This window comes from Triticum urartu, chromosome 2A (assembly GCF_056163025.1).
Source record: "Triticum urartu cultivar PI428250 chromosome 2A, HENAU_Tu73, whole genome shotgun sequence".
NCBI lineage: Eukaryota > Viridiplantae > Streptophyta > Magnoliopsida > Poales > Poaceae > Triticum > Triticum urartu.
The window spans coordinates 42,923,476-42,936,524 of record NC_141874.1 but is presented as its reverse complement, the minus strand read 5'-3'; the positions used below and the strand labels follow the sequence as shown (position 1 = coordinate 42,936,524).

At 47.9% G+C, this 13,049-nt stretch overlaps 2 protein-coding genes and 1 pseudogene across 2 annotated transcripts; 2 read left to right on the top strand and 1 right to left on the bottom strand.

Moving 5' to 3' along the window:
• Positions 1–1,059: 1,059 nt before the first annotated feature.
• Positions 1,060–3,745, top strand: LOC147983452 (oxoglutarate-dependent flavonoid 7-O-demethylase 1 pseudogene; annotated as a pseudogene).
• Positions 3,746–7,799: 4,054 nt separating this feature from the next.
• Positions 7,800–8,410, bottom strand: LOC147983451 (uncharacterized). Its single transcript, XM_087540735.1, has 2 exons — positions 8,000–8,410; positions 7,800–7,928 (listed from the first exon to the last, which is right to left on the bottom strand). Exons 1-2 carry the CDS (start codon positions 8,408–8,410, stop codon positions 7,800–7,802), a joined length of 540 nt encoding a protein of 179 aa, XP_087396861.1.
• Positions 8,411–9,885: 1,475 nt separating this feature from the next.
• LOC125535363 (putative aquaporin PIP2-6) lies at positions 9,886–11,269 on the top strand. The gene is made up of 2 exons (XM_048698417.2): positions 9,886–10,728; positions 10,845–11,269. The coding sequence occupies exons 1-2, from the start codon at positions 9,994–9,996 to the stop codon at positions 10,962–10,964; spliced, it is 855 nt and encodes a 284-aa protein (XP_048554374.1). The 5' UTR covers positions 9,886–9,993; the 3' UTR covers positions 10,965–11,269.
• Positions 11,270–13,049: the final 1,780 nt, after the last annotated feature.

Below are 13,049 nucleotides of genomic sequence, written 5' to 3'. Positions count from 1 at the left end.
TTTGTTTAAGAGTTACATGCTTTGTCTTTACACTAGGAAACATGTTCGTGCATTGCACGGGAGTAAAAAGAATCACCCCTCATGCACACACTCGATAGCATCAACAAATCAATTCTACTATGCCACACAACAGACAACATGACAAGTGGTGTTGTATAAAAACGTAAAGGTGGGATGCTTTTTTTTGTGTACTCAAAGTGTTTCCAAAACGCTTTATGGGCATAATTTCAAACAATATGGAATTCAACATTAAGCTACTTGTTTACATAAAGCTTGTATCAGCAGTTTAGTGCAATTCATCGTATATGAATTGGTTGTTGTGCACTGCACGAACTAGAGAGGATGATTGTGTACATATTGTAATCTTTAGCATATGGTACCTGGTAGAAATCAACATCCCATGTGGTCCGAATAATATCTTCTGTGAGAGCATCAAACTATCATATCTACTCAATTTAAATGGTGTAAGAAACATGTATAATAGGCATTTCCAAAATACCCCATATAAAGAAGGTATCAGTTAAGGTTGCAGCCGAAACATAATTTTAGCAATGATTTACATGAAAGATAATAGCATATATATAATCTACAGAATTTTCTGAGTGATTTCTGTATATAACATGTTAGATTTAGAGTTAGAGTTCGAAAGATATGAATATTTTGAATAACATTTGATTCTATAAAAAAGAGAAATGTTAAACAAAGTTGCCGGGCTGAAATTCCAATATTGTGTAGTCTATCCGCTAAGAATTCAGAGGGAAAGGGCCCATCTGCTAAGAATTCAGAGAAAAAAGGGAGAAAAAGAAAAAGGGGAGAAGCTGGGGAGCCGACGGGCATTGTTTAGCACCGGTACGTCCAAATGCAAGGATCAGAGGACCTTCTGGCCAAGCCGGCCGAGCCATTAGTCGCATCTTTTTCTAAAATCGCAATTTATCTAACATTCCAGTTCTGTTGGATCGAGCCCATCAGAAAAAGATTAGCAAGCAGCAACCCTAATTAACTGCATAGTAGCTAGCCTGTGAATCGCCTGATCAATCACGTAGTGAGCTGACTGGCTGAATGGAGGTGGAGGCGCTGAATGGCAGCCCGAGCGACAGCAGGTGGTCTAAACTCCGCGGTGTCCGCTGCCGGCGATCTGACGGCTGACATGCTCGAACGGTAGTACGGTACAACTTTAGCCGGACATTGATGCCGATGCAATCCGACGATGTTTCCGTGATCGCCCGACCTCGGCAAGCTCACAAAGTCCGAAGCTTAGATTTGCCTGCGGGGACTGGGGTTTCTTTCAGCTAGTGTCACTGAACTCGCCAGATGTTGTATGTTGTTTTACCCATAGTTTTAAATAGCTGGCTAATAGCCTTTTCAACAGTGCCGTTAAATGATCGCATTCACAAATATCCCGCTATAGCTCCGCTATAGCGAATTTGAAGGCCCCCCGCTATTTTTCATAGCCCGTTATTTAAAACATTAGTTTTACCACGTGGTTCTAAAACTATTCTTTTCAATCAGCCAACCACGCGGCGGGCCATTCAAGAGAACTATGCACATGGTTGCTGTTTCCATACCCATTGTTGTACTCCAATAAACAACTACCAAATTTTCTGATTTATGTCTATAAGTGGATGGAACCTCAGGTCTTAGATGTTAGGTTTGGCTACGATGTCTGTTTGGTATTAGGCCCAGGCTATCTGCGCCCCTTCATCAACTGGATAGGTGTAGACAGTTTGTTGCTTAGACGGCGGCTTTAGTCTTAAAGGGTGCTTGAATACGTTTTAGTCTCATGACTAAAAGTAGTGAGACTAAAACTTGCTAGCCTCACCCATGCTTGGATCCAAATACTAAAGAGACTAAAATCAAGTTAATAAGCATTTATTATCCTCCAAACCTTCCAATCCAGAACTTGCATGTGTTAAAGAGAGGAGTTAAATGAGGAGAGAGGGGACTAATTCATATTTTGGTAGGTGTACCCTGACTAAAACATTTTAGTTTCAAGACTAGTTTTAGTCCATCTTTAGTCAGAGGTGCTTGGAACTTTAGCCTCTTAAAGAGACTATTTTTAGTCAGACTAAAATAAGTCCCTTGGATCCAAGCAGCCTCTTACTATTGTATTACTTTGTAAAGTCTTGTGAGAATAATTAATAAAGTGACCGTATGCATCGCCCAGATGCAGAGGCCCGGGTTATCCTCCTTTTCTTAAAAAAAAATAGCCTTTTCAACAGTGCCGCTAAATGGTCACATTTACAAATATCCCGCTACAGCCTGCTATAGCCCGTTATAGCTCCGCTATAGCAAATTTAAAGGCCCGCCGCTATTTTTCATAGCCCGCTATTTAAAACATTAGTTTTACCACGTGGTTCCGAAACTATTCTTTTCAATCAGCCAACCGCGCCATTCAAGAGAACTATGGCACATGGTTGCTGTTTCCATACCCATTGTTGTACTCCAATAAACAACTACCAAATTTTCTGATTTATGTCTATAAGTGGTACAGAAAAGATGCCCAACTCGAAAAAACAAAGTAGATATTGTCATCAACATACACATGGTTCATTGACTTTTCTATTTATGATTTAATAGAGCTAGTCTTTTTTTTGGCTTAATTCACTGAAGTTTGCAGATCAACCCTATATTGAGAAAATTATTCAAATTCATCAAAACAGAGAAAAGAAAAACATCATCATAATATATCTACAATAAGCATTTCAGCAATTGGTTTTTTAAAGGTAGATAGTATGTGTAACTGCATCTAACGTTAACAAGAACATTATTTCTTCTTTGATCCCAGGAGTTCCATTGAAGAATACTCTTCTAAATTGATGAAACTCGCTCATTCGGTTGCCAACTTCATAGCAAAAACACTAGATGTTGATCCTGAATTGCTGGCGGACAAAAGTGTGGTCCAATTTGTTGGGATGAACTACTACCCTCCATGCACGTTGACACCCGAAAAGGTTTTAGGCTTCTCACCACATTCTCATGGGTCTTTCCTAACCATCCTACTAGAGGTCAATTCTGTTCAAGGCCTACAAATTAGGAGACATGGTGTATGGATCCCGGTGAATCCACGTCCCTATGCATTGTTGGTGAATGCGGGTGACCTTCTTGAGGTAAGATCTTTTTTAAGTCAAGTTTGAACATATAGCATCTCAAGCCTAAGTTGTACTCCCTTCGTTCCTAAATACTTGTCTTTTTAAAGATTTCAAATGGACTACCACATATAGATGCATGTAGATATATTTTAGAGTGTAGATTTACTCATTTTGCTCCGTATATAGTCACTTGTTCAAATCTCTAGAAAGACAAATATTTGGGAATGGAGGGAGTATAAAATAGGAAAACGAACATTTCTACAATTCTTATTCGTGCTCAGGTCAAGAGAAGTGCTCTCCAACAAAATTGTAACGATTCTGCAATTATGACATCAAAATGTGTACTTCATTAGCTCTTTCCACCTTTATATGAACATGCTGTTGTAATTTAATCAAGTCATTTTTTATAGATTATTACAAACGGGAAGTACAAGAGCATTGAGCATAGGGTCACAATAAATGCCCATAATGAACGCTTATCGATATCAGCGTTTCATGTCCCAAAGTATGATAGAATAGTTTCACCACTTTTGGGAGTTACAGATGAGAAGGTGCTATACAAGATAACAAAAGTGGAAGAGTATTCAAGACTTTATTTGTCAAAGAAACTAGACGGGAAGAGGGCACTAGATCATGTGAAGCTATCACAGACATAAGACTTTGCTAGCGCCACTCTGGCCTAGCTTGCAGAACTGGCAGGCGTGACGGTCGGAAGATCCGCTACAAAGATGACATTTAGAACACACTTCATGTTTGGGTGAAAACACTTGTTCTGGCCTTTGCCGGTCGGGCTCAGCAACGGCAAACTTGCATCACTATCTTGTTGAAGACGGTGTCTTCACGACGACGATGGCGTCAGAACATTCATCCCTTTCTAAAGGCGTTATTGTAATGGTTCTGTGTAGTTTGTTTTGTTATGTTCTTCGTTTGTTGGTGACTTTGGCCTCATTGTCTTGCATCAACTTTAATAAAATGATTGTGTGCATCATTCCTTTTGCGAACCAAAAAAACTACGTTCTTAAATTAGGTTTTGACGCTTCAGCATCCGGAGCAATTAGTGTGATATTTGTTACTTCATCCGAATTTCTGCATGACTGCACTTACTCTCTCTCTCTCACACACACAAAGATGGGTCATCCCCAGCCTCTGCATTAGTTTGTTTTCAGTTTGTGATGGACGCATTCACTTTGTGATGGTAGTACATAGGCTGAAATTCTTGTATACCATGCCCTACAAATGCCATTCTGCGAGCTATATGGCTTGAGGGATCTCAAAACTCGTAGTGTATACTACATTTCTGAACCTGTGCACGCGCACTTGTACACTTCTGGACCCATGATTCATGTGGGCTTAGTGTTTGTTGACGTGACATTGAAGAACACTCGAGATAAGCATGAAGCGAACGAAATGAAATTAAGATGCCGGTCGAGATGCTGAGCTGCGTCGCTGTTTGTTTGGCTTATCCCATGTTCCAATCTGACACCTCACGATTGGGTCCCGTTGCTAGCCTGTCCAGACTTAGGTAGTCCAAGACCTACCGGCCGGTCCAGCGCCTAGCTGGACTAAAACTTCACATGCAGTGAGTGACCGGCAGAGATGCAAGTGTAATGTTTCACTTATATGTACAGTGGTTGAGTTAACTTCATGTTGTAACTTCATGTGGAGTACCCTGATAGATGAAACTACAAGCTAGTCTTGCTGGCCATCTTGCAGACGAGGTTTAGACTTGCGTTGTGATGTTGATTTCAGTTATGCCCGCCCTATGGTGCTCTTCTGCCGTCGATTTCTCTCGGAACCACAGATCCTTGGAAAACAGCATACAATCTCATCTATCTCCATCGATTATTTCGATATAAAAAGAATTTCAACATAGCATCAAACGAATACGAGTACTCCCGACCTCCGCATATAACGAACTTAAATTACTTACGTGGCATTCCTCAGAAAATAAATAGGACTGCTTACGTGACGCGCAAAGCTGGAAACGCTAGCGAGCGACTGCCTCTATCATCTTGTTTGGTGGGCCGAGTATCTTAATCTTGGGTTTTGGGTCTGCGATGCAGAATTGCAGATGACCTCGACATCCACTCAGCTCTCGAAGTTTCCTCCAGAAAAAGAAAGGCCAGCGGCCTTCAGGGAACCGCCCGCGGTTTTTCCAGCGCAAAGAACTGATGGGGACTTGTTCCGCTGTCCGTGCAATCGAGGTGACACCGCGGATCATGGCCTGATTTGTTTTCGCTCTCCTCTCGCCCGGCTAGATAGATGGACATGGTGGACAAGTTCCTTCGAGAGCACTCAGACTGTCCATGGCCCAATAATGGACATGATGAACACTCATTGCACCCATGATTATCTCGCTTTCAAGAACAATTTATGTTTATCCTCTTGTCTGCTGACAAATTCGTTTGATTATCTCGCTTTCAACAACAATTTATGTTGACCCGCAAAAAAAAGGACAATTTATGTTTATCCTCTTGTATGCTGACAAATTCGTTTGATTTTTAGACGTTTGTTTTGCACACGGAGTGTTTGGTTTTCCGCGTGGAACATTTGGAGAAATTGGAGCGATGCTACAAGATGTCGTTTTTCTGTGTGGTTGATGCACATGACGTGAGCGTCAAGTGCATGCATTAACTAAATTGTACTAGTGTTCTTGAGTAAAACTAAAGTGTATAGTGGGTAGTAAAATATATAGCAGTAAAATGAAAATTGGCGCCTGATGCATGTGCGCCACAGTTTCTTTTTAGGGAATGTGCGCCACAGTCAGCCCATGTACATCCGCCGCGTATACGCGGGCCTTCTGGCCGCTGGATTTTTTATTTTATTTCGTTTGAGGATTGCTGCATTTCTTTTCAATCGAAAAAAAACACATATAGGACACTGTCCGCCGGGCCCGGTGTACGCACACGTAGCCAGCCAGCCAGGCCGCGTGGCAGGTGTGGTGGAGCCTTCATACAACTCGAAGCAGCACGGGACAAGTAGTAGTACAGGACACTGTCCACCGGGCCCGGCTCGGCTGTCAGGCAGGCAGGGCCTGCAACCCCAACGGGAAGTTGCAGTTGCACGACGACGACGAAATCTGTACGCTCCGTCTGCTGCCGCCGTTCATGCTTCCCTCCCGCCAAAGAAAGCCTCGGCGGCCCAGCAGCTGGCGGCGAAATTTCTCGAACAGCCTGGGCGGGACGGACGGAGGGCCCATCCTCCGCCATCTCCCTCCGCAACGATCCAAAACGGCCGGCCTTGGATGCGCGCCGGACGACGGATCACGCTCCGGCCTCCAGCAGTAGCCGTTGCTCCCGCCGCTGGGCCCACCGCGGCGGTTGCAAAGGCGGCAGAAAGGACGAGCGCGCCAGCCCGACTCACCCGCCATGTCTGCCGCCGCCGGTCCGGCCCGGCCCGCCCATCTGGATCCCGATCCCGGCCGCACCTCCCTCTCCCTGGCAGCCTGTACTTATCCGACCTCCGCCGTGCACGCCTCCCCTTCCTCCCAGCGTTTACGCAGGAACCTGCGCGCCAAAGTTGGACAAAAGTTTTCACCGGGGAGCAGCGGCCTTGGATCTGACCGAGCTCCGGCGTGCTTTACACACGCTTTTTACTTGCGTGCGCCACCGGACCACGGTCCACGGCAGCGGGCCACATGCGCTGCCGTTCGTACCGCCGTGCTGCATGCAGCAGGCGCGGGCGCGGGCGTGGGAGGGTCCAGCCCAGCGGCGATCAGGCCAACTCATCGTGCGACCTTAAATGGAGGTCCGTTTTGTCTTATTTTTATCTTTTTGGATAGGAATTTGGGATTGTATCTGGGCCTGTCCTGAGATGCGGTGGCTGTGCGCCTAGCACGCTGCCGCATCCTTTTGCCCCATCCTGTCCGTCAGGGCCAAGAAATGTCCAAATTTACATTAAAACTAATTTCAAACCTAAATTTTTGTCTGCAAATTAAAATAGTTTTACAACCCAATTAAAATTGTCTTTAATAAAATAGTGTTACAACCAAATCAAAATTGTCTTGACTGAATATAAAATGGACAAATAAATCTATTGGTTGCCAATGTGATCCCACACGTGCTCAACCAAGTCATTTTGAAGATTCACATGAGTGTGCCAATCACGCATCTCACGGTGGAATTGGGCAAACTGTTCAAATGTGACCGGGTCTTGGTGCAGGGGCTCAATATTTTCACCTTGATAATCAAATCCTTGGTCGAAGATACTCTCATCACGCTCGTCCTCGACGATCATGTTGTGCATGATCACACAAGCAGTCATCACCTCCCAAAGCTTCCCTTCATCCCATGACAGTGTAGGGTTTCGAACGATACCCCACCGGGATTGAAGCACACCAAAAGCATGTTCCACATCCTTTCTAACACTCTTTTGCATTTGGGCAAATCTCTTTCTCTTCTCACCTTGGGGTTTCGAGATTGTCTTCACAAAAGTTGACCACTGAGGATATATACCATCTACTAGATAGTATCCCTTGTTGTAATGGTGGCCGTTGATCTCAAAGTTGACAGGTGGGGAGTGGCCTTCTGCAAGCCTCGCGAAGACTGGAGAACGCTGCAGCATGTTGATATCATTGTGAGAACCTGCCATGCCGAAGAAAGAATGCCATATCCAAAGATCTTGTGATGCCACCGCTTCTAATATGACAGTGCACCCGTTAACATGCCCCTTGTACTGGCCCTGCCAAGCAAATGGACAGTTCTTCCACTCTCAGTGCATACAATCTATGCTGCCAAGCATACCTGAAAAGCCTCTAGCTGCGTTGGTCGCCAACAATCTCTCTGTATCAGCGGCAGTTGGCTGCCTCAAGTACTCTGGGCCAAAGACCTCGATCACAGCCTGACAAAACTTGTACATTGACATCAGACATGTTGTCTCACTCGTACGCACATACTCATCCACCAAATCGCCTGAAATTCCATATGCAAGCATGGGATGGCCGCGGTGCATTTCTGGTAGGAGGAGAATCCAAGCTTGCCAAGGGCATCCGTCTTGCACTCGAAGTATGGGTCATGAGCAACCACTCCCTCTCGGATACGATTGAACACATGCCTTGCCATACGAAAACGGCGACGAAATTTATCCGTCCTGAAGAGCGGGGTGTTGGCAAAGTAATCTGCATAGAGCAGGGCGTGGCCTCTCTCCCTGTTGCGGTTCAGGTTGGGAGCACGGCCAGGGAGTGACCCCCTGTACCGAGGAAGCTGCCGTTGAATATGGTCGTGAACGACCAGTGCAGCCACCACAAGATCGTCATCATCCGACGACGAATCGTCTGATGAATAAAGGAAGTGATGGAAGAAAAACTCGTCTCCACTGTCCATACCTTTGTTGGCAAAAGGTCGAACACCTTGCGGTCGTGGCGGCGAAGAGGCCGCGATGATCACCTCGATGCAGCGGGGTGGTTGCCGGCTGGCTACAGGCCGCTCTGGAGCTCTCGTCGGAATCTGCCTCGGCCGCCGTGGTACGTCGCCGGCAGTCGTGTCCCCTTTGCCACCGGCAAGGACGACGACGGCCAAACCTCTTCCGATCAACGACCAAAACTACGGTGGAAGCGCGGGCGTGGTGGCGGCCATGTCGAGACATGGTTTGGTATGGACGGCGGGGGGGCTGCGCGGTGAGGATGCGGCCGGAGAATAGCGGCGGCGCCGGCGGCGGGGCGGGGCGGGGAGAGAGGGTGAAGCGTTGGGAACGGAGGGACTGCTAGTGTCCCCGACAGGCGGGCCACGGGAGGGACAAGGGCGTGCGTCGAGGCCGTCCGCGCGCGTCCGTTTCACCCCAAACCGAGTACAAGTTTGAGCCGGAGATGAGTCGAAAGCGGACGGAATCCGAATATTTGTCCGTTTGCGCCCGTGCGCTGGTTCGTCTCATTTATCTCTTTTATTCCAAACAGACAGGGGCGGACAGAATAGGGTCGCGCGATGGAGTTGGCCTCGTATCCGCCCGCTGCGGCTCCGACTCCGACTCCCGTCGTTGGCCGGCTGGCTGGCTCACATGGCCTGGCTGTACGCCTGGTCCACGGTGTGTCGCTCCTGTGTGTGATGATGTTACCGGTACCTACCTACCGGAAGAAGGAATCTCATCCGTGATCCTAGCCGGGATAGCCATAGGGAGGTGAGTGAGGTGAGGTGGGAGTGGCAGCAGAATCATTGCTTGCGTTACGCTGCACCCTTGGGAAGAAAGGTGGCCGAGATGGGCGTGCAATAATTTCATTCATGAAAATGTCCATGCGACGTCATAATTCTGTTCTACGTAAGTTACTCGTAAAACATATTGTTAACAATAAATATTTATAATTTCATCGGGACTTGTTTGTGACCCTTGATTGATAGAGTGAGAGGCGGGATATTAAAGTGTAAGCATTTGGTGATAATGACAACTGCTATACTTCGATTGTAAGGCTGGAAACCCCAATGATATGCCCGACCCCAACTAAAACCCTAATGATTCATTCATCCACCCTCCCACAACCGCAAAGCCAGCGCCATCTTCTCATGTCATCTCATCTCATGTCCCTGACCAAAGCATATTCTCGAACACTTAATTTGTGTTGCAATCACTAAGTCAGTTCGCAATAAAACTAGCTTATCCATGACTCCCATTATCCATCCATCTACTCATTCTATAGTGGACAAGTTAAGCAACAGAAACGGGACAGCTCGAACCGGAAGCAAGCACGGCTGTCTCCACACCGATGCACAACAACCAGCACCACATTACATTTTTCTTGCACTTTTATTACAGTGGCCTTTTGCCATTGAAGACAGCGCCGCACCGCAGCTCGCTCAATAAAACCGGCCCTGTCCTGTCCTGTCCTCACACTCACTCATCACACTCCACCACCCCCATCCATCCATCCATCAGAGAAGAGAGAGAGAGAGGAGAGCGTCCGCACTCCGCAGCAGCCATGGCCAAGGAGGTGAGCGAGGAGCCGGAGCACGCCGCGCCGGCGCACAAGGACTACTCCGACCCGCCGCCGGCGCCGCTCTTCGACATGGGGGAGCTCCGGATGTGGTCCTTCTACCGGGCGCTCATCGCCGAGTTCGTCGCCACGCTGCTCTTCCTCTACATCACCGTCGCCACCGTCATCGGCTACAAGGTGCAGTCCGCGGCCGACCCGTGCGGCGGCGTCGGCGTGCTCGGCATCGCCTGGGCCTTCGGCGGCATGATCTTCGTCCTCGTCTACTGCACCGCCGGCATCTCGGGGGGCCACATCAACCCCGCGGTGACGTTCGGGCTGCTGCTGGCGCGCAAGGTGTCGCTGCTGCGCGCCGTGATGTACATCGTGGCGCAGTGCGCGGGCGGCATCGTGGGCGCCGGCATCGTCAAGGGCATCATGAGGGACGCGTACCAGGCCAACGGCGGCGGCGCCAACATGGTCGCCTCAGGGTTCTCCCGCGGCACGGCCCTCGGGGCGGAGATCGTCGGCACCTTCGTGCTCGTCTACACCGTCTTCTCCGCCACCGACCCCAAGCGCAGCGCCCGCGACTCCCACGTCCCCGTGCTCGCCCCGCTCCCCATCGGCTTCGCCGTCTTCATGGTGCACCTCGCCACCATCCCCATCACCGGCACCGGCATCAACCCCGCCAGGAGCCTCGGCGCCGCCGTCATCTACAACAAGAAGGCCGCATGGGACAACCACGTAATTAAGCTTCTTCCTCTCTCTCTCTCTCTCTCTCTCTCCATCTGTTTTCTTCTTCTACCTCTTCCTCTTGCAAGCAAGAAGCTAACCTCGTATATGCATGACATGACATGCAGTGGATCTTCTGGGTCGGCCCGTTCGTGGGAGCGCTGGCGGCGGCGGCGTACCACCAGTACATCCTCCGGGCGGCGGCCATCAAGGCGCTCGGCTCCTTCCGGAGCAGCCGGAGCAACTGAGCCGCCCGCCCGGCCGGCCAATAATTTAATGCAACGGTCACCCACCGCGCTAGCTAGCGTGTTGGCAGTACTGCTCCTCGTGTCCATCCGGCCTTCTCGTTCCAGTGTCCTCTCTGCGCATGCATGTGAGTGAGAGAAAGACCACCATGTTTTCACTCTTCAATTATTACTCCTTGTCACCGTTACTGTTGTCGAATTACATTAGTTACTACTGTTATTAGTGTTGGTGTTGGATGGATGATGAACCTGTAATGTAAAACCGCTGTGAGGGAGAATTGCTGCAATTTGGAACGTTAATTTATTTATTTATGGTGTGATGCATGCGTGTTTGCTGGAGTGCTGCTAGCTTATCCTGCTGGCTATCCTTGTCAGTGTATATTATGGCCTGTCTATATTTGTCAGTCGTATATGGCTTGCCTTTGTCTGTCATGCAATCATGTTTATCTATCCTGCGTCTGCGTGCGCGACGTCTTTAATCATGCGCGCCTTCTGGTGGCTTGGAGTGGAGTGTGTGCTAATGATTGCTTCTGGGATTGATTAAGAGACGTGGCCTGTTAATGGTGCCCTAATCAACAGAAGAAAATGAAATGATGTCCTAATCAACAAACACATGCTACAGTGCGTGCATGCATGCTCTGATGAAGGTGGTTGATGTGTCCAGAGAGTTCCACCAGGCTTTGTCTCCACCCACCGGCGCACGCTTATCCACAGACAGCCTGAATGTTAAGGCCAACTCCACCGCGCCACCTTAAATGGGTGTCTATTTTGTCCGGATTCTATCTATTTGGGTAAAGATTTGGGGTCGTGTTCGGCCGTGTTCTGTGATACGATGGCTGTGCGCCCAGCGCGCGGACGCATCTCTGGCTGTATCTTGTCCGCGTATTTTTCTTTGCAAGTCCTTAAGTTTTTTTTATCATTCATTTTTGATACATGATAATACATCATCATATTTTGACTAGTAAAGTAAGGTCAAAGAAAATAAGAACAACAAGAATATATTTTAGAAGATAGCCAACTTCCATAACTGCCTCCTTGAGTTGGGTTAGGGCCTTCTCGATGCACTCATTGTTGATCTGTGGAGGAGGCTCGATTTGGCATCCTCCTTTCTTCTTCAAGCCAGATGTAGATGTTGCTTCCTCACACCTAGTCTCGTGTCTAGCCTTTAATCTAGCAACAAGTGCACTTGTCTCATTTACGGCCTCTATGCTAGCTAAAAGTGCACGAACATGTATTAAATTTTGCTCTATCAATATATCGATGTACTTTTCTTCCCAATACCAAAACTTGCATCCCTTCTACACAACAAAATTTGAAGTTAGCACAACTAATCAAATCTAGATGTCACACCCTAGTTAGTTCAAGCATTAGAGTGTGCATCATGTTTAATTTCCTTTTAAGTTTGAAATGGGGATGACAGAACCCCCAACACCCCCCTGGAAACAACTAGGGTTTACTAAAATTATTTTCAATGAACCTGAAATGCCCTTCTAAAAAGTTCACTCTCTTTGTCTTGGGTTGGAACCTCTGGCAAAATTGGTGCACAATTTTCTAGGTCAACAGAAGGTCATTGAATTAAATCATAAGTATTTGATTTTGGGCATTTAAATGCTATAAAATAATTTAAATGCTCAAATAATTCTGGAAATAAATGTTCGCTGTTGGAAATATTCTAAACAGAGCCCACAATTATTTTCAGGATTTTTGGAAACGTTTTAGTATTTTTAATAAAGCCCAACAGTTGCAGAAAAAAATAGAAATCAGAAACAAATAAGAAAAAGAGAGAGGGAAACCCACCTGAGCCTCACCTGTGCTGGCCCAGCCCACCTGGCTCGGCCCAGCCGACTGGCCTTGCCAGTCGTTCTCCTCCTCCTGCCAGGAGGACGAGGAGCGCGTGGCCGGCGCCCGCGGCCACACGCCGGCCACCTCCTGCTTCTGCCGACGCCCTGGAGGCGTCTAGGGGTGCCACGCCGACCCCCACGTCCCCCTCTCTCCCTTCCTCACTCTCCCCCTCGTCTCCCTCACCCTCTCCCGCGATGGTCGAGCGCGATCCTCGCCGTCGTTCGCCGTAGTCGTCACCAGAGCTAC